The sequence below is a fragment of the Gymnoscopelus braueri genome (genome assembly GCF_963280865.1).
Source record: "Gymnoscopelus braueri genome assembly, chromosome: 18".
NCBI lineage: Eukaryota > Metazoa > Chordata > Actinopteri > Myctophiformes > Myctophidae > Gymnoscopelus > Gymnoscopelus braueri.
The window spans coordinates 27,857,162-27,882,786 of NC_137618.1; the positions used below are offsets into that span (position 1 = coordinate 27,857,162).

The window sequence follows — 25,625 nt, forward strand, 5'->3', positions numbered from 1 at the left end:
TTGCTTCTTTTTGTTTTCATAGACCTGCGGTTGCTTATTTCTCGCCAAGGCTGGCAACACGGCTCATGGTCCAACGCACAAAGCCATTGTAGTGTCTGTGTGCACTTGGCAGGTGATTTTAGAAACCGGCGGGTGGTATTAGATTCCACTATCCCCCCCCCGAAACCCGTACCCATGTGTGTCTGTAGAATTGCAATGTGGGGGATATAGCAACAACACGCCCACGGGCACACCTCCACGCGCAAATAACGGCGTCGGCATAATGGTGACGGGTAGAGCAGGTGCTAGAATAACCTATTGGGGCGACGCAGCTCCATTATCAGTATTTAACAGGTTAAGGGTAGCGTTGCGGCTGGGAAAACTGGCACAGAATAGAGCCGAGTATGTTTTTCCCCCTGTCCGCCCGCCCGCCCGCCCGTGTGTCCGTGTGTCCTGTCCGTGTGTTACCAGCTAATCTCCGGCACCGTTGACCCGGTCACTGCGAAACTGTGCACACCCACTCCCTGGATGCCAATTCAGAACCTCTTCCCCACATTTTCACATGGGCCTGTCATCCCACTAGGCCGAGGAAGAAATGCCACTTGAACATTTTCAAATCAGCCTCATGGTGGCGCTATAACAGGCCGATTTGCATTTTTAACTATAACTGCACTGATCTGCGTGAAACTTTGCATGCACACTCCCTAGAGGCCAAGGAAAAACATCTGCACTGCATTTTTCACATCTGCTTTTTACAGCGCCACCAGGAGGCCGACTTATGTAAAATACATTTTTGGAGATTATTCCTTCAGATTCTGTCCAAAAAACACGCAAATTGGTACACTGTATCTCCATAGTCATGTGATTCTGATGGATCTGTCCGAATATTTCATATTCCATCCTATTTGGCTTACAGTGGCTTCCAAAGTTTGCAGGATTGGTCAGTTTTGAACAAAATGCCTCAAAACATGAACGCAGTGTGCAATTTCCGTGAAATTTTGCATGCAGATTCCCTCTAGGCCGAGGAAGAAATGCCCCCCTTTTCACATTCACATTGGCCTGTTATAGCGCCACCAGCAGGTCTAATTTAGCAAAACACATTTTTGGAACAAAATGCCTAAAATCATGAATGCAGTGTCCAATTGAAAGGCCTAAGAAGAAATGCCACCCTTTTCACAATGGCCTATTATAGTGCCACCAGGAGGCCACAATAACCTACCTGACCTGGCGGAGACCTGTGCTCCGAGGAGCACTTTTTCTAGTTTACAATGTATTTGATATTACTTTTATATTATAAATCATGCATTTCATCCTCTTCTATATATTGTCCAGCAACCTTTAGATATAGGCGAAAAAATATAGTAGACCCGCCGTAGGAGCCAGATTGCTCAGATGCCAAGTTCCTGTGCTGGGATTCGATCCCATGATCTTATGGTCTGAAGTCAAGAGCTCTCCGACTGAGCTAAAGCTGGGGAACATTGGATTGTAACAAGGGGGAATCATAGCTATCATAGGAACAGCTGTAGGTGAATGGATAGAGTGGCTGCATAGTGAGCTGAAGGTTACAGGTTCAAGACCCGATTGCTGCAGTATGATCCTGAGCAAGACATACTCCACTGCAATTATTTGGTAATAATAATACTGGTACTTTTACTTGTAACAAAGTATTTCTACATTGTGTGCCATTATTTACCTAAGTACAGTACAGTGCAGTACTCGACCATAGCTGAGTGGTCAGTGAGCTTTCCCGGGAGTTCGATTCCAGGCCAAGACACATGTTGAGGTGTCACTGAGCAAGACATTGGAGTTGGAGTGGAGTTTCTAGGTGAAAGTGTTTTTTTGAGGTCCCAAAATCTTTCATTGACCTCCATTATAAATTTCTGAACTTTTAAAGGAGTATATTTCTAAAACTATGAAACATTTCAAAGATTCCTTTTCAGGCAAACATGTCCACAGTAAGTTTGAATGGGGTTTCTAGGTGTAAGTATGTAGGACTAGTAGCCTGCCAAAGTTTGTACTTTTTTTCTCCTTTAAATGTCCATTTTCATTGACAATAGCCTGGTTCCAGACTGGACTTCTCTCCCTCCGAAGTTGTGAGGGACCACAGAGATTCCAGACTAATTTCACAGCGTTTTTTAGATATGAGGGGATATCAGTTTTATAATTTTTTTTGATTATACAAGTTTTATTCACTGTAGTTCCAGGACAGATAATGTACGTTTCTGGTAGACTGTCCCCTTTGCATCCGTCCTCCCCCTCTAACAAAGATGTATTGTTCCGTTATTGTCAGTAACGTAATACTTGAATAGATGAGGTGCCAGAGTACAAAGCCAGAGTACAAATGGTAGGATGAAAATAAGATAGAGTCTTGCAGAAGCTTGGTGTGCTTTATTAACTACAGATTAAAGGTACACAACATCCCTTAACGTCAGACCTAGGTAATCAGAAGAAACAAAACACACACACACTACTAGTGGCCGGCCTTCAGTAAAGGAGGGTAGACTGGGGGCTTGACTCATTCAACTCTTTAGGACTGGTTTGATCATGGAGGAGATACAGGGTTAATGCCTCCTTCAGGTTCTTAACTTTTTTCTTCTTATCTTCACTACTCCTGTTGTAGGTGACTAGAGTTTATCTCCATAAGGTTCAACATTTCTATTAGCGTAGTTCGGACAGCATGAGCCCATATATTCTTGTGAGATAATTTCTCTCTTGATAAGGCTTTGTCCCAAAAAAAAGTGTTCTATATATATTAAATAAGGTGGTTTTGCAATTTACAAAATAATCGGCTGTTAACTAAATTATGTCATCATCACAAGATAGGGTCTTGGAATAGCTTTAACATCCTACAATAGTCTATCATATCATATAGGTATGGTATGTAAGAAGTATTTATATGTATATCATATGGTTTGTCACATCCACAGTCAACAGGGGGGGAACACAGCCATATTTGATAACACATTTGAATATTTGACAACAGACTAACACAGTCACAGTACAACAACAAAACAGTTAAGAGCTAGTTAGTAGAATCTAAAATCTAGACATTGCACAAAGCCATAGATCCAGCCGCAGGTGGCGGACCTATCAGCTTGCCCCGTGGATGTGTCTCACCCACTCCTGAAGCAGGGTGAGTGGGGATGGGCGGGCTTTATCTTTAGACTGCCTCAACGTAGTTGGCTGGCAGCATGCCGGTCTTGCCGGTGCGCTGCACAGTGCCGTACATCCATCCCTCGTCGATGGACTGCACGTTAACAATAACATCACCATCCTTGAAGGCGACCTCATCATTGTCGGCTGCCGTGTAGTCATACATGGCGCGCACGGTTTTCTGTAGAGGAGAGGAAAGTGTAATAAGTCCTTCACATGGTCACAGTAGCAAATCGTTTAACTATATGAGATCTGGAGTCTGTACTAATGCTTGTGAAAGTCTGGGGTTGAGGAAAAGAATGTAATGGGGAGAGAGAGACCAGAGTCCACACTGATTCAGGAAGTCAACACCACAGCATATGCGTTCTCTACTTTCTCACATGCACGCTGATCTTCCTTTAAGGAATGTCATAAACATCCCAGCATAAATAAACAAAAAAGTAGACTTGGGAAAAAGTGCATCTCTCAGCAGGACAGTACGGATCACACACTGGCTCTTTCTCTTGCCTCTGGTTTCCCCATTTCCCATGTTCACACCATAAAAGATCCAATGCAGCTCACACAGGGCCACATGGTGCTGTGTGCAGCAGCAACTAAAGACACTCTCACAAAGGCCTGGTTCCCCTGGTGATGACATGTGCCCTGGGTGCATTGTGACATTCTGCTCGGCTTGTTATTGTGTTAACTGAAGATTCCTTTTCTATGACGACGTTAACAATTCTACATTGGAGAAACTGAGGCTGGGTAGTATGCTTCATCTGAATGGATAATCTAGTCCAAGCATCCTAGGTTGCGTCTGAAACCACACACTAACATGCTACATACTACACAGTATGCTATTTTAAGCCTACTGTTTAGTATCAAGCAGTATGCTTTAATTTCGGACATACTACAGAGGTTAAGAAAGCACTCCATCTGGCACACATTTCAGCCAGTATGTCAGTTAGTATGTGACTTCGGACGGGGCCTATTAATTTGCCTGAATGTAGTATGCATCTCACATACTATTTAGTAGGTACACTAAGCTTTCGGACAAACTAAAAAATCCACTTGAAGTGAATGAGAGTGTTCTCATAATTCTTTTTACTTTATTTTAAAATATCAAATGAAAATAGATTTTATTAGCATTATCTCTAGATAATGCTAATAAAAGGCAGCTTTTTTAAAAGGCAGTTTTTGTTACATTGACATAATTCTGAGAAAACCTTTCAAAATAATTATGTAAAATAGAGCATTATGTTGTATTCCATGTGTTTCATTATTCCACAGTTTACCTGTATATTATCAAATTCCTATGAACAATACTGGTTACACCAATTGACAGAAAGTGACACTGAAAATCAGGCCTATATATGTGTCAATAAGATCAAATTAACTTGGTGTTGTAGTTAATTTCACCTGACAACAATTAGTCAGTATAAAAACTGATTAATTGTGTGTGTGTGTGTGTGTGTGTGTGTGTGTGTGTGTGTGTGTGTGTGTGTGTGTGTGTGTGTGTGTGTGTGTGTGTGTGTGTGGTGGGAGGTACTTACGCCAGTGGTTGACGGATGTGAAGGGACAGAGGAGACGGCAGTTTGCTGTGTGGCCACTGATGATGACCTCTGTTGCAGCTCCACAGTCTTAGTCTGCGTGTAGCCTGCACACAGCAAAACACACAACCACTGTTACTGTGTCTGTTCTGTAAATTCTGGTTTCTTATCATTATATGAAACTGAGAAAACAGCCAGCACACAATTAACGTGTGTCCTTTTCACACACATATGAAAGACAATGGACTGACTTCTAAGTAACAAACTAAACTATGAAATCAATATCATCAATATCGGTGAAATATCGGTCAATATCTGACTTATTTTGATATCGGTTCGATTCCGATATTGAATTTTTAATGAAATATCGTCCGATATCAATATGCTACCGATAATATCGTGCATCACTACATCTTACCCATACTGGAGGCACCAAAGCCGTTGCTGTAGAGGGACATGTGGTGGTCCACATCCTGAGTCAGTCCTGAGACTTCTGACTTCTCGTCACCAGCGCTCATGGCGCTGGTGGAGCGGGAGTGCTCCTTGCTGCGACGCTGGGCTTGAACTGGAGAAAGAACAAGCGGTAGAGTATGTTAATACAATATAACTATAGCACGTCTGTGTACTGCAGAGGTTGGACGTGGACAATGTCAATACATTTATTTGAAGCAGAAGTAGTTTTGATCGTTGCAATTACCTCTTTCCGTCAGGGAGAGAGACGATGGACATACACATTGTATTTTTAATGGTAAGATATATTTCAATGAGAAAAAATTGTCACAGTAGTACTAACTGATGTGGTAACACATGATAACATGACAGCAGTGGTTCTCAAACTTTTTCAAGTCAAGGACCCCTAAATCGATATGGATTTGGCGGTATTTGGCGGACCCCCATCTGAAAATATTTTGTGCCAGGGACCCCCAGAAGAGAAGATTTAGGTTTATAAAATTTTTTAATTATTCAAAATTGTCCAAACATTTTGGATAAAAAAATAATAATTCAAAAACAAAGCAGATCTACAAGCACACAGAGCGTCACTTCGTGCCACGCTGTGAGCTTGTAGGTCTGCTGTTTTTGAATAGCCAACATATAAATGGATAAAGCGGTTAAAATGATTGTGATGCTATATTAACTACTTTTGCTGGGGACCCCCTGGAACCCCCCCCGAGGACCACTTTGAGAACCAATGAGTGTGGAGTAAAAGCTGTTGTTGTAACACACCTGACATCATGTGCAGACTCCTGGACTGGATGTTGTCCTCTGCAGGGTCATAGTCAAACACGGAGCCTGGATTGGTACGCCACACACGCAAATCTGAGGACAAGACGAGAGCGATATAAATCTGTGTATTTCTGTGTGTTCTGTGTTCGTGTATTTATTGTAAGATGGTCAGGTATCACAATACCCAACCCTTTTTTTGCAAGGATCATAGTGTATTATAATTCTCATAGTTGTGATACATTATAATGAAAATAATATTAACAGTGATTATAATGTTATAATGCATTATGTGTGTATAGTGAATTATAAGTCACTATACAGTCCCGGAGGCTTAGGCAGAAATATCTTTCATAGATTTAATGCCATTTATCTTTTTCACGTTACTTATCCAATGACCACTTATAGCAGGGCTACTCAACTTAAGATGGCTCAGGGGCCACTCAGCAAAATACCAAAAGTCCAAGGGGCCGCCATAAAAATGACGGTCCTATTTTGGATTTTTCGATTTTGTAACACACAAGAAAATGTACATTTTGACATCATATTCTTTTCACTGTACCAGTTTATTTTGTGTGTATGTCATGTCCAGTGGCATCAGTTCAGCAAAAGCTAAGGTATGGCAAGGTTAGGGTTGCCAACTCCCAGAGATTGAAATAAGGGACACCTATCCTGGGCGCGCGGCAAAGCCGCGCGGCCGGAAAAATGTGGGGGTCAAACCCCCCCAAAAACCCAAAATGCATAGAAAACTATGCATTATACCTGTAACAATTGACGCACCTGTATGTATGTATGTCTGTCTGATTATAATGCATTATAGAAAATATTGTAACGTAGTACAGCTATGAAAATTATAATACCACTATTGATCCTGGCCAAAAGTCGAAGTGACAAGCAATTACCGTATTGTTATAAAGCATTTTGAGTAGGCCTATTTATGAGCATTTACTGTGTGTGTGTGTGTGTGTGTGTGTGTGTGTGTGTGTGTGTGTGTGTGTGTGTGTGTGTGTGTGTGTGTGTGTGTGCTGTCGTGTGTGTGTGTGTCCCTGGCCGTACCAGTGGTGGTCTCCTGTTCGTGTTCCACGACGCGTCTCCTCTCCATCTCTACGACGCGTCTCTGGATGCCGCGGTAGTTGATGTCGCTGAACTCCTGGGTGTTCTTCTTCACACGCTCCATCACTGGGTCAGTGGTGGTTGCAGTAAAGCTACCCTTGCTCTTCTCAAAGTCCTCGTGGTATCTCACCTGGTGAATGTGGCATAGATAGATAATGCAAATAAGGACTGGGGTCAGTCACCCTTCATATAGGAGTTGTTTTATTTTATGATAAGAAATCAGCTGGGGCTTTTTTATTCCTTTTGAATAGGTCTGTGACATATTTGTGTACAATAATTTGAGAGCTTTAGTTACTAGTTACATTGCAGATTCAGATTATTAATATAAAACATACATTACGTGAGAAATGATGACGTATTATACATAAAGTAATTCAAATCTGCATAATGAACACTTTTACGCTTGGAACTGAAAATACAGTATATTTTTATGCCAATTTGTGAAATGGGCCATTCTGCACAATGAGAACGTTTACGTTTGGTACTGTAAGCATATTTTGATGTCAATACTTTTGTACTGTACAAATACAACTTTGACATGTAACAGAGTATTTCTACATGGTAGTATTGCAAAAACAAAACGAACAAAGAAAGAGACTCACTCCAGAGATGTTGCGCTGGGTCTCCTTCACACGTCTCATCTCTGGGGTGTCCAGGACAAAGGCGGCCTTGCCTTGGACCTGCTTACGGAAGCTGTCAGAATACAGCACCTGGTAGACGGGCAGGACAGACAGGATGACACAAGGTGAGCACAGTAAACATCAGCATTAATTGCACAGAGAGATACAATGGTGGCACAATGACATACGAGGCTGCTTGCAGAAGGAGCTGGGAAATTATTGGGAACTCAGACAAATGAATTAGCAGGGAGAATTTCTTTTTTTTTAAAGAGGGTGAACAATCATACGAAAAACAAGTGTGTTCCAATCCACAGCAGGAGGAAAGGGGAAAGAGATGAAGAGTAGTCTCGACAACACAGGAGGTTAGCAGTGATGATGTGTGCACAAACACCTCACAGCTGGTGGTGCTGTATTAAAACACATTTAAGAAGGAACAATAGAAGAGTTAATATGATTAAATATAGGCAGGGGACACAGAGTTAGGGAAGAGTTAACTTAGGGGGTCACTACTGGGGGGGATGAGGGCGGAGAACACGTTTGTGATTGGTACCGAGCTAATCTGTTCTTGGTTCCGTTTGACTCGCTCCATCTCTGGAGTGGACACCACAGGGGTTCCCTTGGCTTTACTGTCCTTATACAACACCTACAGGACAAAAGCACAGCGCCCCCGAGGGGACAGTCAGACACACTGCAACACACACAGATCACACACGTATAGGACTGCTTTCGTGGACCTGCATTAAGCCCAGACTCTCAGACATAGAATGCCTGCAGTAAAGTCTCTTGAGTTGTTTGTGACATTACAGTAAAAAGCACCACTGTTTACCGTTGGCCCTGGAATAGGACATTGTTACAGTCAAAGTGTTATTAAGCTTGATCAGAGTCTGAGAAATTGGTCCTATAGTGTGATTACGCACGCACGCGCACGCACACGCGCACACGCACACGCACGCACACACACACACACACACACACACACACACACACACACACACACACACACACACACACACACACACACACACACACACACACACACACACACACACACACACACACGAGACATTGTAACAGCTTGTGTTTCTGAGGGTAACACTGAATTAACACAGAATTAACAGCATTTTAATGGGAAGAAAGCTGGGCTGTCGGTTAAGAAATAGGGTTGGCCCTTGGGGAGTATCATTGGCCACAGAAAGGGAAGGCTTGAAGGTGGTGGGGATGATTTAAAGCTCAAAGATGATTTGCAAGAGTACATGACGACAGTAGAAGACAATGGAAAGAATGGAAGCTTTAGGGAGGTAGGTCGGACAACAGGCTGGATTAGGGTGAAACTGGTGCTGATGGCAGGGCTGGAGCTCTGGAAACTGCGGCCTGTGCCTTGGATGAGGGCGGATGAGATGAGATGAGATGATGATGATGATGATGATGATGGGAAGATGAATTGATAAGAAGATGAACTGATGATTGATGATGCAAATCAAGGGCTTTTTTTTAAGTGGGTGTTGGGTCACTCTCAGCAGTTATGAGCACGCGCGGCTCTGGTTTCTAGTTCCACTACCGAGCTGATGTGCTTCTGAGTCTCTCGGACCCGCTTCACCTCCGGGAGGTCCGGTATGGCTGTGCCTTTACCCAACAAGTCCTTGTATTTTATCTGTGCAGTGGACGGTATCGGGTTCCATACAGAGGAAATGGAGGACAAACACAACAGAGCTGGCATCAGTCAGAGATAATGGAGAGGAGACAGAAAGACAACACACGCTCACACACACATAGCACATCATTGTACATCACAATTGCTATGGAGCATTAGAACAGTGAAAGTAAATTCTGTTGACTATTTAATGTCAAAGCACGGAATTAGGAAGAAGCTTTTGCTGGTCTGAAAGGAAGGAACACCTTGTGCTGTATTACTATTTAAATTCAACATATCGTCGCTGTCAGGTTGAAACCTTGTAGCCTACAGTATGTCCAAAAATAACTTTTCAGGAAATGGAAAAAATAACCTGTGTTCCAATGTCGTCATTATTTAGTCACAAGCCCTCGTTAATAATTTTCACTGGTTAAAAATGTATAAAACCCCTGGACAAAGTTAACCTTTTTAAATAGTGAAAGCAGTGGAGCCGTGCATCGTGCGCTTGTAGTATAAGTATAAGTATAAAATAGGGCATCCATTAATGAAATTCTTTTTTATGGACATACAAGGTTTCTGCCCGTCTGCAACGATACAATACATGATAGTGACATCTGTGCTAGACGAACATTAAGGTAAATTCAACAACACTATAATTGATTAGTATCAGCTCACAATGGCTTTGATGGGATGAAGATCAGAGATTAAGTTTGTTTAATAACTACAAATAATCACCATGATACACACAGTGTAGATTTTTGTACCAAAAAAAAAGAGAGAGAGAGAGAAGAAGAAGAAAAAACCTTGAATGGTGGGTGGGTTATGATGTTTTTTTTTTACAGGGTTTATGGAAGTTGAGAGGGGGCAAATGAACGCGAAATGTGTCCGGAGAGACCGGTTTCACTCAGTAGGGTACCGTGCTAATGTTCAGCTGATTGCGTTTAACTCTCGCCATCTCTGGGGTCCCTGATATAGCTGTCCCTTGTCCCAAATCCTCTTTATACTGAAGCTTTGGGGAGGATAAAACAGCAAAAATAAATAAACAAACAAATAAATAAATAGGTGGTTAACGTTCAATTCAAATGGAGGTTTTTGTTCCCTTTTAGTAAGGAAGGAAATACATGGGAGAAAATCCAGGCACACAAAAACGTTAAATGTATCAGACCAGTCAGTCGGGAAATATATACAGTACAATATATAACAATTGAAAGGAAAAGGGAAACACAAATCAAAACAATAAAAAAATCTAGATTGATTTATGGATTTAACAGGTTCTTGGGATGGTACAGGGACAATCCAGGATTTAACCGGTTCTTAGGATGGCACAGGGACAATGATTTATGGATTTAACAGGTTCTTAGGATGGCACAGGGACAATGATTTATGGATTTAACAGGTTCTTAGGATGGCACAGGGACAATCACAGCAAAACCACAACAAACACTTGGTACTTTTGGGATATCTCCTGCAACATGTCTACGGCCTGATTTATGCATCGTCGTAGGACGGTGTCGGGCGGCGAACATAGCCAATGTAGATCAGCTATGTTCCCCTTGCGACACTGTCGTGCGACTAAGTAGAAATCGGGCTTAGAGGTCAGTATAGTGACATTGAGCATGTGTGACAGGGTCAGAGGCTCGATGGCAGGAAATGACAGGGGTTCACTCTGGGTTTCTGTTACACTACCGAGCTGATGTGCTTCTGGGTCTCTCTGACCCGCTTCACCTCAGGGAGATCTGGTATGGCTATGCCTTGACCCAGCAAGTCCTTGTACTTTATCTACCCGTTGACCCCATGGGTTTCACAAGCACAGAGTAAGACAGAGGGGTAAACATCGTGCATGTATGTGCCATGAACACACACCCACAAATCACCATCCATGCATACTGTAGATCACACACATTGCAACGCTATGAACGTCGGCATACGGATATGAGTCATCATCATATGATGAGAGAACAGGTAATGCTCACAATGGATGATGCTTCATTTAGTTCATTACTTGGGGGCTTAGATGGGTGGCATCTACTGTATTATGTACAGTAGGATTATTTATATCCAAGAGCTAAGAAAATCCTGAAATTAGTATAACAACACAAGGGATCATTTATAAAGGTGGAAATTAACAATGGCTGTCATTTGAACAGGGATTACATGTGTGGGGATCAGGTGCAGTTCTACACTTGGGTAACACTAGATAAGGGGCAGGGAAATATGAGAGGAAGATAGAGTGAGAATGATAGGGGATGTGGGGGGCAGGGTCACTCTATGGAGTACCGTGCTAATGTTCCTCTGATTGCGTTTTACTCTCTCCATGTCAGCGGTCTCAGGTATAGCTGTGCCTCCTCCCAAATCCTCTTTGTAATGAATCTTTTCATGGATGGGAAGTGAAAGCAGCAACAAATGGGTTAGCCTAATTTTACGAGTTTGATTTACCTTTACTTGATAATCAGGTTTACATACAGGTATTTCAATCAATATTATACTGTGTGTGTGTGTGTGTGTGTGCATATACGTATACGTATACGTATACGTATACGTATACGTATACGTATACGTATACATATATATTCTATATATATATTCTATATATATATATATATATATATATATATATATATATATATATATATATATATATATATATATATATATATATATATATATATATATAATGATTCATGGGTGGCATCTTTAGTCTTTAGTTTGAGTGAACAGGATATCCTGAAGTTAATATAAAAACATGTGGGATCTTGTAAAATAGTAAAGTTTAACCACTTGAACGCCCTAGCGTCCCTATTCTGGGCATGTCATAATAGGCAAACTATCAGCAGAAATAATCAATTTACAAGCTCACAACAAGTCGCAAAGCAAATGAGTTGTGAGCTTATAGATCGGCAATTTTCGGTGAAGAGATTTGGTGTAGAGGGAAAAGGGAGTGGGGCAGTGCTAGAGCCCTGGGGGACCCCGGTCAATGTAGAATATAGGGTTTAAGTGGTTAAACAAGGGATAATAAAAAAAATTGGACTGTCTGGAATACATGTGAAGGGCAGGACAAGTTCAACATTGGATACTATAGGGATAGTGAAATATAAGTGAGGAGGAGGAGGGGTAGAGGAGAGGAAGAAAGCCAGGGTCACTCTATGGAGTTGGAGTACCGTGCTAATGTTCTTCTGATTGCGTTTAACTCTTTCCATGTCAGGGGTCTCAGGTATAGCTGTCCCTCCACCCAAATCCTCTTTGTAATGAATCTTTTCATAGATTGGAAATGGAAATCAAAGCAGCAACAAAGGGTTAGCCTAATTTTCCCTTATCCAACATACCTAAACTTGAGATAAGCTTGACATAGCTTACTTTGGGTAAAAGGTTTTTCATAAAGTTTGTGACAATTCAATGTTGGCTCTGTCTGTCACATCCTACAAGCTAAATTGAGCACACCTTAACAAAATATATGCAGACAAATATACATTTACATTTAACACAAACACAAAAAAACAGACATTATTCAACAATAATACACAAACAACACACTGACAGTGAACAAAACCTTCAACGGCTGTGGACTACCAAAAGAATTACGCTATGGTAACAAATCAGCTAGAGTTAGTTGCTTAGTTTAAAATGCTGTCCATTTGGGTTAATATAGGCTATCTACTGCATCAAGAAAATACTGTCTTTCTCACGAAAAACAGGCTGTATGTCAGGAACTTTTAAGATTCATCTCAAGAAACAGAGAGTGTGGGAGAAAATAAAGCAACAATTAAAGAGAAAGTATATACTGTATAATATACTGTATACTGTATAGCACTGAATTCCAAACATCTTTGTGCACTAAGGTGACTTGAAATGGTTTCTTTTGGGGACACTACACAAAAAGACATTTCATGAACAGTACACAAGTAAGTAAAGTATTGAAGGTAATACTTTAAAGAGCTGACATGAAGACACACATAGAGCCACAAGGAAATTGGACTTGACCTTTGAGCACCTATTATACCCCAAGGTTCTTACAAGAACCTGCTTATACCATGTCACTAATCAACAGTTTGTTTTCATCAACTACTTACGGTGCTGAAGTTCTTCTGATTCTCACGGACTCTCAGCATCTCAGGGGTGTCCATGACCGGCACGTAATGAGCCATACACTTCTCAGCCTCCTCCTTGTATTTTTTCTGTAGGGACCAAGAAAGCCAGTGAGAAATAAATAATAAACAAAACTAAACAAAACATTAGGATCACTTCTGGTGTTGTTTTCAAATGTAATTGTATAGGATGCACATTCTGCACCCGGGCATTTAAGGTGAAAAGATTTTTTACCACGTAAGCCCTATATACTTCGGCTTACGATGAATAGCGAAAATAGTCAATGTGCAAGCTTACAACGTGTCATGATGCGACACATCCCTCCTGTATATTTTTTTAATGTTTTGAAAATGTTTGCCTATAACTTGCCTATAACATGCCCAAAATACGGACGGCAGGTTGAGAGTGTGTTAAGGCAATTATAGACCAGTCAGACCAGTTGTTTGAACTGACTACAATACCTTGCTGACAATGATCTTCATCTGCTGTGCATGGATGATGTCAGGGGTATCGATGACTGACGTGAAGCTGGCCCTGTCCAACTCAGCAGTGTGCTTGTACTTAGACTGAAGGGCAAAAACAACGACAGGTTATTCATACGAAACTCTACTAACCCAGTGTAAACATATGGCACAGCCTTTTCCTCAACTTTCCAAACACAAAATGGTTCATGCCTTTAAGAACCTCACCCTCCATGCTGGAGTGCTCCAACCAAAATATAAGAGAGCAATACTTGAAAGACAACAGACGAACCTGACTGAGGATGTCAGTAGCGTTCTTTGCCCTCATAAAGTCTGGGGTGTCACAAGCCAAAGCCAACATTCCCCTGCCCTTGATCTCCGTCTCCAGTGACTTTTTGTACTCTCTCTGCAAATGAGACAAGGTACACAATGTTAGCACAATAAAATGAGAATTGACTGGTGGATTATGATAAGGAAAGGGGCTGCAAAACCACAAACTCCTGGGGGAATGTTCAATAAAACAAGGTTAGCATGAATTAAGGACTAGAGGGAATAATTATAGTGATGCAAAGGAGGATTGCATGTGAGGCTCCACTTCAACACTGAAAGGTAGAACAGCATTAGTCAGGAACTTCAATGTGTTAAATGAGTAGAATTCATACAATGATCAGGGACAGAATATAATACAGTTAAAGGGATAACTATGGGGCATATTAGTGATGTCATCAAGCAAGGCCAAAATGGCAGGCCCAGCAGTTGCCATGTTAGTGTGACGATGAAACATTATGTTAAAGGATTTGGCAAGGTTAGGATACGATAAAAGCATTATGTTAAAGGCTTTGGCTAGGTTAGGATACGATAAAAGCATTATGTTAAAGGCTTTGGCTAGGTTAGGATACGATAAAAGCATTATGTTAAAGGCTTTGGCTAGGTTAGGATACGTTAAGAGTGGGGATGGAACAAAGCCACTTCCATCCACTGACAAGTCACAATCATACCTCACTCAGGATTTGAGTGGCATTCCGTGCTCTCAAATGTTCCGGAGTTTCCACCACCAATGCAGTTAGCCCTTTACCCTTCACTCCCTCCTCTAGATCCTTCCTGTACTCTTTCTACAAGACGGAAGAACAGAGAGACTGTAGACAGACGGGCACACAAGCAGGCCAGGCCAGGCCAGGCCACACAGAGCTTTGAGCACAAAGTCACCAAGCCTCCCAAATGCTCATTGAATCAGCGACTTATAAAATTTAACTTTTTTTCGTCTATACAATTATAGCGAAATGTTGCCAAAATATAAAGGATGAATCAGATTGTCATTGTTCATTAAAAAGATGTTTAGAGAGAGACATTGGTGACTTTAGCAAGTTGCCTGATAAAAGCAATGTTAACCACATTTTATCATACACAGCTTGAAAGCACAGAAATAATTGCATTCAAGACGTTGTTTCATTAGAACAGTAAATGTGCACTCTCATGTCTAATTTACACTTTGTTGTGCGACCACACATCGAAAATCAGTTATTTTTGCCACGGTCATACAACAAACTATAAATTAGGCTTCAGTCATTTAGAAATTTGACTTGAGATAGCAGAGGGTGAGCCATCATACACAACAAATACAACAAATACACACACAAATTCACCTATTATTAGAAAGAAAAAAAAACTATTTGTGGTATGGAGGGTTGCTTAATGGAGGGTTGGGCATGAATTGGAGTAGTCCAGGGTGTCAAACACATACACAGACAGACACACAAACACAATAAATTACATTAACACAGTGGTTTTGAAAGTGGGGGTCACCAGGTGGGCCAATTGGAAAGGAAAAAATATATACTATATATAACATAATACTAAAAAAAATGTTTTAAACAAATTTAAACCTGGCGTTCCTATCTTGACCATTATTGTCAAAATGGTTCCAAATGTTTCCAAATGTTCAAAACCTTTAAAAAGTAAATAGCAGATCTACTTGTAGATTGGCTATTTTGCTCGTTCTTTCTTCCTTTTTAAAGGCATTTCGCAATATAGGGGTCTAATTGGAGGTCCATTGCGTGTAAACGTTTGGGAACCCCTGCATTAACATGTACATAGACGCAGGAACACAATAAACTACATTAATATCACCAGTCACACAATGGAGAGGTCCGACAAGAGGAGAGGCATGGGTGAATGTAGCGTATTATTAAGAGGGCATTATGGTTTTTGCATAAACCATGCAAGCTAACCCCAAACTAAACCGTGTGGGTAGAGCTGGGGGGGGAAAAAAGAATTAAGAAAAAAAGAAACAGTGGTGGGATAAAAAGACGGAGGGAGGGAAGAGAGGGGCTGTGGTTGTGCTGTGGTCTTAGTATGATTATAAAGCATGGGTGGGGTTGTGGGAGGATTAAAACCCAGGGCGGGAAGGGACGGGGACGGGGACGGCCGGGTGACTGGTCCGTCAGTTACCTCGCTGACTATTTTGGTGGCGTGTCTGACATGTATCATGGCGGGGGTGACCTCCAAGCCTGAGAGGTTCTTGCCCCTCATGTGTTCCTCAAAGTCCTTCCTATAGTCTTTCTATTGACCGTAAAAAAGATACGTAAGACAAGAGACAGACATGGCTCAGATAAGCACATGCAGGCAGTCCTGGTTCACACTGCGGTTACCTTGGTTCTTAAGTGTACCATTCTCTTTGGAACATTCACTCACCACCTCTGTATGCATGCACTTTGATGTGTGACAATTTTCTTAAAAGTTGAATGTGTCTGTACGTTTACTGAAATACTTATTATCATCAGTTAAAGTAAAGCTTTCTTATATACGTTTCTTTTCTTATTATACGCTCTACGATTTTATCTTTTTTATGATACTACAGTATATCTATTCTAGTTATGTTGTTTTAAAATAAATACATTTTAATCGTTGTTGGAGCGTGTGATGCAAAACAAATTTCCATGTGAATGAAAAACTAAGTGTCAGTATCATCATACTGTGTGGATAACTTTAATGTGATGTTAAACGACAAATATACTGTACCTTTCTTGGCCCTGGATCATCAGAGGCAAACTAGACTAAAACTAAACTATTGAGGCTCAGGGTCAGTTTAATGCAAGGCTTACACCTAATTTTACACTGCCTTTTTCAAGTCTTAAATCAGTATAATTTCAGGAAATTAAAAATGTTCATTGGCAAATTTCAACATTTCATAACTATGAAATTGAAGCTGGTAAAATAATGACCTCAACTTTAATGAATTTGGCTGCGAAGGCAATGTAAAAACAGGTTTGTCTGCCATCATACACATACACCCAACAATATAAATAGCTGCTGGACATACAACATGCTATTGCATTTCCACATTCAACAAGTGATAACGCATAGGAAGAGATATCAGCAGGATTTCACACCGGTCCTTCAAGATTTCGAGAGAGGAGTGGTCCTGTAACACAAAAGGTTAATGGAATGGTCTCTGCGTCCGGGCTCTGGGTGCCTGAAGGGTACTTTACCTGACTCTGCATGTGCTGGGCCTCCTTGTTGGTTACATATGTGGGGGTCTCAAAGTCCAACATAGCCTTGCCCTTCTCCTTCTCATACTTCTCCTTGTACTTCACCTGTAAGAGCCCACACACCAGTCAAACAGAGTCCACAACACAGATTCTACACGGACTGTATGTACATATACTGAAAAGTACATGAAACACAAGTTATAGTACAACGTGTTGTGTTGTGTTGCGTTGCGTTGCGTTGCGTTGCGTTGCGTTGCGTTGCGTTGCGTTGCGTTGCGTTGCGTTGCGTTGCGTTGATGTTGTGTAAGTGTAATACAAAGCTTGGGGTTAGTTTTCGGAGATTCAATGTACTGTACTTACTATAGGACACTATTGTTAGGATTACGTTGGCACTGGTCGGACCAGGAATTTAGATTAAATGGGACCATTGTGGTTCCATCTTGAGTAGGAGTACCCTCTATAGACCTCTGTATGTGCATTGTGAATTTAAACAACTTACACTTTAAATGATACAAATTGCTTGTTTCAGTTCAAGGAGAGGCACGACAACACTTTACTGATTTAATAAACTTACACAAATTGCACTTGGACGCAGCTAACAACGCCCTCTAGTAAAACTGTTTTACAGGGTCAGCCAAAGCCTACTTAAGTAACACAAACACTAAAGTTTTTTATGTAATTCAACTACTTTATAGTTTTCAAGTGTCTGGGAAAATGTTGGTGTGCTGGCTGTAATCTGAAACTCATTCTGATCCCTTATTTGTTCTAAACATAGTTTAGAACTTGATTAGCATTGAGAAGCATTTCTTAAATCTTGTTGTTAGGAATAGGGTTTAGGGAAAACTTTCAAGCTTTCAATGGGACACACTGCCGTAAATGCTTCCACGTGTCGTGTACTGTAGGCAAACGTATGTAAGATAAAGTGAAAACCATAGCAGGTGATGTTATGAGTACTCTGGGACAGCTGAGTCCTCATAAGACTGTGTCACTTACATTGCTCTGAAGGTCAGAGGCATCCTTGTGATGGAGGTGTTCTGGCGTGTCAGCAATCATATGGTAGTGACCCTTACTGTCCTCAAATTTCTTCTTGTAGCGGTACTAAGGGGGAATTCCCAGTCAAGTAACACACATCTCAGTACAACAAAGGGGGGTGGGATAAAAAAAGAACGTCTGTCTTGAGCTTAACATTACCGCCATCCATAAAAAAAGAGCCTTATAAGATTGTCTGCAAGAAAGAAAAGAAAATGCCTACAAGGATGCCTAAAAATAGTTTTAAAGTGATAGGATGACAAAACAAATCGTTGCGGATATTATAAGGATCAATAGGTGAGTAGGAGGGTGAGGTGACGAGGTTTGTCTTAGATGTTTATTAATCAAAAAGGAAAGGTTGAGACTAGGATGAGAGCTATGGGAGGGAAAAAAAGAAATCCATGGGATGGGAAAAAATATGGAGGAGGTGGTTATAGAGGATACTAGTAATGGAGGGTCAAGGGTATGAGAGAATGAGAGAGAGCTGGGTGAGGATCACTACCAGATGAGGTTCTTGAATAATGTTTATGGATGGATGAGGGCTAAGAAGACACTACACTTAAGCTGACAGTACACTTCAAAAGAAGTCGAAATATTTTTGGCTTGCCAAAACCAAACAATTTCTTTGCGGACAAAATTGTTTTATACTCGATGCGGTGCCATCACACAGCTGGAATGGGGATTTTGCCACCTGGATCCCCAGTCTCCCTCTGATGCGCTTTGACATATTTGTCTCTGAGGTTTCGCTATATCTGGTCGACAGATGCAGTGGACAAAGTGTGTGCTGTGCTATCTCTATCCATGAACTAATTGCCATCTGGTTGTGTTTGGAGTCCCTCAGAGAGGGATTATAGAGGTTTGTACCTCCTAACCTGCTCAGCCAACCTTTCTTCAAAACTATCCATGGTACGTTGCTGGCAGATTGCGGGAATAAAACAGAATAAATCGTGCATCATCGCATTGGTGTCATCTCCAGTGATGTTCGGCTAGTTAGATTTTTTTTTGCAGCAAGGCAATGTGTTTGGTTGTTTTCAACACAATTATGTCATTTTGAGATTACAACCTGACTGAATATTGTTTCTGCAGGAAGGATGCTACAGCCTTTAGTCCAAGAGAGGGTCTACAGTAGGTTGAGTCAGAGATGATGGTTATAATGTTATGTGGAGTAATGGAGACTACTGAAGGACGATGAGGTCAGGTCCATTTCAAATGAAACTGAACCGACGCCCATCATCCTGCGTGTTGGTAGTGGGTGGGTTGTGGGGGAAGAGTTAATGAGAGGGTTATGCCTGATTTACTTGGTTGTGTATTGTGTCGCACACTGAAAATAGCCTATCTACAAGCTCACAACGCGTCCAAGCATGAGGCGTTGTGAGCTTGTAGATTGGCTATTTACGGAGTGTGAGACCGGTGCGCAACTAAGTATAAATCAGGCTTAAGTGGGCTGACAATGTCTTACGTCGCTGGACAGCTTGCTGGTGCTCAGGTGGTGCTGCATGGACAGCGATTCAGCCATGTCTGTCACAGGCTTGTGGAGAACCTTCTTCTGGTGGTCAACCTTGTACTTCACCTGGGGTAAATAACATAGATTTTTTTTAAAGGATAGGTCATAAGAGTTCACAGCCAGGTACTCTGCTGGGGCATCCCATGATCTATATAACAAATGCGTCATGGATGCAACTTGTGGATTGTTTAATTCCTCCTTCGTGTCTGACACGGAAGCACAGCATTGTTATGAACAGAAAGGACCATGCTATAGAGCATCGCAGTTCCCGCCCACTTCCTGGTTTTTCGTGGTGCCGGAAGGAACAACTCAATGCATTTTCCCATTGACATTTCCAAAAATATTTATATCTATTAATTTAAGCCTCGAATCAAGCCATCATGACATGACATGAATCATGACCATAAAACGTTTGATTCTGTGATTTTGTTTTTGTTGAAAACGGCAAAACAAAGGGTATTTATTAAATATAGTATATCATATAATTAAATATAAAATAAAAAAAATCACAGAAAAAAACATTTTATGGTCATGATTCATGTCATGTCATGATGGCTTGATTCGAGGCTTAAATTAATAGATATAAATATTTTTGGAAATGTCAATGGGAAAAATGCATTGAGTTGTTCCTTCCGGCACCACGAAAAACCAGGAAGTGGGCGGGAACTGCGATGCTCTATACAGTTATTTCTATGGAAATGACAGAAGAATAGTGGAGAATGTGGTGATTGCAATTTCCTTATATCTTAAAAGAGCCTTATCGCAGAATTGGAAAATGTATAGCCTCAGATACTAAAATAAATAAAAAGAAATTAGAGGAGAATTTTGTTTTAATCCATACCTTGGACACTGAACAATAAAGTTAGGCAATGTTGGTTACTAGACAAAATGCTCCATGTTGGTTATTAGACATAATCCTCAAAGGAATAAGGATGTGACTTAATATGTGACCTCTTACCTCACTGGCCAGGTTGCCTGCATCCTTCAACGTCTGGTAAATCTTACTGTCTTTCAAGTCATACTGCGGCTTCTTTCCTTTCATCTCATTGGCAAACTTTTCCTTGTACTTCACCTAGGAGGGCGGACACATGTTATGTATGAGATACTAAACGTTGGCAGCCTTATGGGCATACTGGTGGGCTAAAGACGGGTCGAAACACACACACCCCCACACACACACCCCCACACACACACCCCCACACACACACACACACACACACACACACACACACACACACACACACACACACACACACACACACACACACACACACACACACACACACACACACACACTAAGAGGGGTTTTACATCGGAAAAGAGACACATTTAAAGGGCAAGACAGTAATGGCTCCAACTGTATAAAAAGGGTTGAGCAAATCAGAATCCGTGATGGCTTTGGGCCTGGACTGCTTGTGCATCAAGATCATTTCAGTCCCTTGTTATACAGGCAGAGCAATTGCTGTCCAATCATGGACTGTCTTCTGGGAGCGAGTCATTCTTTGTCCATGTCACACATCCCAGAAGGCAGGCCATGCAGTCACTGCCATAGAACTGGAATGGAACATTCTAATGCTATGGTCCATCCATATACAGTATGCAAACACACAACACAGGACTCTGCTGTACTGCAGCTCTGTAGAGAAACAGTGAGAGAAAGAGCCGTGTCTTCAAACATCATGTTATTGGTTTGTTTCTCTAGGCATGTGTACATCCAGCAGGAACTACTGTAGTATTCACTTTATGAACTTCACAATACGTACACCAGGGCTAATTTAACCACTTAAACCCTATAATACTTGGTTGACCAGGTTCCCCGGCAGGGCTCTATACCGTCTGCTCTTTTTTCACCCTCAACACCAAATCTCTTCACCGGAAATAGCCGATCCACAAGCTCACAATGCAGAATAGGGACGCTAGGGTTCATGTGGTTAAAAGCCCTCTTTTTAAAAGGTGCAACTCTGCCCCCTAGTGTTAGAAGTGAGAGTGCAGTTGACTGCTGGATGTACACAGACCTAGTAGAAACAAAAACAGATGCATCAGGACAGTTTATCACTTCCATGGTATTGTACAGTCATTGTACACTCATTCATTCCATTTAAACCATTCCCGAGACAGAGACAATGACTGAGTGATTCAGAACTTTTTAGAAGGAAGGGAAAGAAAAAGTTCACACTAACAAAACTACTCACGAATGATTTGCTAATTTATGCTTAGCAATGAGGCATATCTTGCCAGTGGGACAAACAAAAACAAGCTGAAGACATGCAGAAGATGAAAGGAAAAAAAATACTGAGCAAAATCAAACATAAACAAGTTCACAAAAGCTATTAGGCGGGGGGGGAAATGATTCCTCCTTCAAAACCGTGTGGGACCCCAGTTACTGTCAGAAATCAACAAGTCAGTCAATCTGTCGGTAAATATGGATCAAATGAGACAGAGACGGTAGGATGAGACAGAGCAGACGTGTAGTCACAACCCAGTGGTCCCACAGGGTTTAACCCATTGATACCTGGAACGCATCTGTGTCACTTTAGATGTCTTTGGCTATTCAAAAATAGCAGATATACAAGCTCATAGCGCGGCACCGAGTGCCGCGCTATGAACTTGTAGATCTGCTATTTTTGAAAAATCTTGCAAAAAAAAAAATCTCATTTTTTTTCAAAAAACTGTCAGGATTCAGATTTTTTTTTAAAGAATCGCCTCAGGTCTTAAAGGGTTTAAGGGCATTGATCTCCTTACATTACTAGTCAGGGCACTCATTTTCTTAAGGTGGCGCATCTGTGGGGTATCGTAGCAGGATGCTCCATGGCTGTAGGGCTTGGCATCAGCCTACAAAAGCGCATTGAGATGGAGGGGTGAGAGCACACAGTGAGCAGGACAGCATGGAATGACATGAGGATGGGGAGATGGGTGAGGGGATGGACATTAGGGATGGAGGGTGGTGGGCTAATGCCTCATTTTAAATTCCGTTCTACGGTGTCCAGTGGCAAAAATAGCTGATCTACAAGCTCTGCTAATGTTAGTGCGGGACACCATTGTACAACTATATATGTATATATATATATATAAGTATAAATATGTCTTAAGAATGGATTTAACTCATTCACTGCCAGAATTATTGCTGGCCGCGTTTGCCCACTGCCAGAGATTTTTCATTGAAAAAAAAAAAGTACTCAGGAGCCGAGATACAGAATTTTTAAGTTTTAAGTTAACAAGGAAGTGGATGGGAGTCTAGATCTTCGAAAAATCATATCTCCTTGGTGACCTTTGGGTCAAATTTGAAAAAAATAAATAAATAAAAGTTTTTTTTTTAATTAAAATTACGTTTTTTACGTCAGTGGCAGTATTGGTTAATTACGTCAATTACGTCAGAGGCAGTGAATGAGTTAAGATGGTGTGTATGTTGTGTGGTAATAGAATGTTACAGTTTGTTATATCTGATAGAATGTTACAGTTTGTTATATCTGATAGAATGTTACAGTTTGTTGTATCCGATTTATCCACAGATGTAACAGAGTTACATTTTGTTCTATGACATGAATCATACCGGTTAATATCTCAAATGGGAATTTTGAAGTTGGATTAACTTTTTTAAATGCTTGTGTGGTTCAAAAATAAATTTTAAAGTGTGTTGATTTGTTGAGATTATCTCGTTCAACAAAACGTGTTAATATCATAAGCCTTTGTTTGTTATAGACATACATAGCTATATTATTGCAGCTACACAGTTATTACAGCAATGCTAGAGTGCTATTATGAGCTCTAAAAAGCTTGAAGTGAGGATGGCCTCTAGAAGCTGATTTTAGATTGAGTGAAGTCACTCAATGCATTTAATCTCAGCTGTGAAATAAAATTAGGTAAATGTACATTGGGAAATGGTACAAATACAGCTTGGAAGCAGTAGGTTGAGTCCAGGGGTGGACGTGGCTGACCATACCTGGCTGGACAACTTGGACATCTCTGTGGCCTTTACAATATCTGGACGGTTGATCAGAGCGCCACGACTTGCGTCCAGTTTAGCCTTGTCACGGTAGCCAACCTAATAGAGACGGAAAACAGACTTTGATGGGCCGTGTACAAAGGAGTGGTGGTGTATGTGATTTAATGACCAAGTCAGTCACTGTGCACCCAAACGTGTATTCTAAAAGAAAATCTTTGGAACCCCTCAATATTAATATTGTTATATTATAATATATTGTTATGTCATTCTCCTATCTGATGTGATCTCAGACTGCTAATGATTCTCCTATCTGATGTGATCTCAGACTGCTAATGTGTCTACAAGTATCGGTTGTATTTACTTCACTGGCGAGCTTGGAGGCCTGGGTGGCCTTCCTGATGTCAGGGCGGTCGGCTACTGATGTGTAACACAGGCTGGCCTTGGCGTCCTTCTTGTAGGCAAACTACAGGGTTGGGAAGAAGGAACAAGACAGAGGCATACAGATGAATGAACCACACGAGAGAGCCTTGGACTACACTATATACAGTAGAGTCACCACTTTCTGTGGCAATGTTCTAATGAATATCCTATGCCTCCATCCCAGTGTGGAATGCATTTTATACTACAGTACGTGAAATCAATGACAACAAAGAAGTTAGGATAATTCAGAGCCTGTTAAAATGTCTTACACTGCTCTGACTCTTGGCGACATCCATGGCGTGCTTAACATCTGGGGGGACAATCATCTGGTTGTATTTGGACTGGCCCTTCTCCTTCTCAAACTTCTGTTTGTACAGTTTCTGTTGCAGGGGTGGAAAGGAAAGTTAAAAACAAAAATACAATTGGAGGATTGACAGATGGCCGAGTAGTAGCTTAAACACTTAAGATTGTGTATACGTTGTCGTATGGCTTTTAGTGGAAATAGCCGATCTACAAGCTCACGACGCATTACATTGTGATGCAAATTTTGAGCTTGTAGGTCTGCTATTTTTGAAAACTAGAAGTTCGGGCCGTGTACACCTACGTCGCACCGCCGATTCGACCAATATGTCTGAGTCATAGTGTCAGAGTACCCGTCCCTTTTATGCCCATATATGGAGATCTGATCTGTGGCTCTGGACAACCAAATCTCCATATATGCCTATATATGGGTGTATGGGGTTTGTTTATGGTTATGTCTGAGTCAGAGAGATATGGCCGTGGTCTGCTGGCCGGCCGGTCCTCCCTTAAGGCAATTTTAATATAGGATTTCAAAAATGTTGTATATTCTTGGAAATGTTTTAAAGATTGCAATTGATCAGATTAAAATTGATCACAGTTGAACATGCTTTAAATAATCTAAGAACATTGTGACATCAGGTTGAAAGTGGTTAATTTTCAAAGGAAGGGTGTCAGGTGACCTTACCCCGCTGATAAGCTTGTTGACTTCTTTGCTGTGGATGGTGTCGCGGTTTTGGGCCATGGTGGTGAACAAGCCGGCCCCCATGTCCTTCTTACTGGCCTCCTTGTATTTACTCTGGGGTAGGAAAATAGACATTGAAACAGGGGCTTATAATATCATATTAACTTAAAGCAATGCTTTCTGTAGGATATAGTACCTACAATGCAGACTATACAATGTTATTCCTTGGGAAAGATTGAGAGTGTGAGAGAGAAAGAGAGTGAAAACAACATGATAAAGTCTATACTGAGAGATAGGATTCTCGTTTTCCATTGAGGATTTCTGCCAGCCTCGTCTTCTGTTATTATCCAATTGAGCCCTAGTATCACTATTCTGGGAACATTCACCCGAAAACAGCAGATCTACAAGCTCATAATGTGTTGTGAGCTTGCACATTGGCTATTTTTGGCAAAGAGATTTGGTTTAGAGGA

The 25,625-nt window shown here is 41.2% G+C and overlaps 1 protein-coding gene across 4 annotated transcripts in view; it reads right to left on the reverse strand.

Annotated features, from left to right (window-relative positions):
• Positions 1-2,352: 2,352 nt before the first annotated feature.
• Positions 2,353-25,625, reverse strand: part of neb (nebulin) — an 84,054-nt gene continuing 60,781 nt past the window's right edge. The window contains exons 114-138 of one of the 4 annotated variants that reach the window (XM_080456562.1): positions 25,159-25,269; positions 24,443-24,553; positions 24,115-24,216; positions 23,751-23,852; positions 20,769-20,882; positions 19,766-19,876; positions 18,271-18,375; positions 17,278-17,382; positions 16,238-16,348; positions 14,788-14,901; positions 14,082-14,195; positions 13,790-13,894; positions 13,313-13,417; positions 12,404-12,496; positions 11,523-11,615; positions 10,932-11,024; positions 10,162-10,254; positions 9,174-9,266; positions 8,166-8,258; positions 7,598-7,705; positions 6,939-7,125; positions 5,886-5,978; positions 5,080-5,226; positions 4,665-4,768; positions 2,353-3,313 (exon numbers count right to left, since the gene is read on the reverse strand). In XM_080456562.1, coding sequence (XP_080312688.1) covers positions 3,140-3,313; positions 4,665-4,768; positions 5,080-5,226; positions 5,886-5,978; positions 6,939-7,125; positions 7,598-7,705; positions 8,166-8,258; positions 9,174-9,266; positions 10,162-10,254; positions 10,932-11,024; positions 11,523-11,615; positions 12,404-12,496; positions 13,313-13,417; positions 13,790-13,894; positions 14,082-14,195; positions 14,788-14,901; positions 16,238-16,348; positions 17,278-17,382; positions 18,271-18,375; positions 19,766-19,876; positions 20,769-20,882; positions 23,751-23,852; positions 24,115-24,216; positions 24,443-24,553; positions 25,159-25,269 — 2,781 coding nt within the window. In that variant the 3' untranslated portion in view covers positions 2,353-3,139. The remainder of the gene's footprint in view (positions 3,314-4,664; positions 4,769-5,079; positions 5,227-5,885; positions 5,979-6,938; positions 7,126-7,597; positions 7,706-8,165; positions 8,259-9,173; positions 9,267-10,161; positions 10,255-10,931; positions 11,025-11,522; positions 11,616-12,403; positions 12,497-13,312; positions 13,418-13,789; positions 13,895-14,081; positions 14,196-14,787; positions 14,902-16,237; positions 16,349-17,277; positions 17,383-18,270; positions 18,376-19,765; positions 19,877-20,768; positions 20,883-23,750; positions 23,853-24,114; positions 24,217-24,442; positions 24,554-25,158; positions 25,270-25,625) is intronic. The other 3 variants (XM_080456563.1, XM_080456564.1, XM_080456565.1) reach the window with 3 other exon arrangements.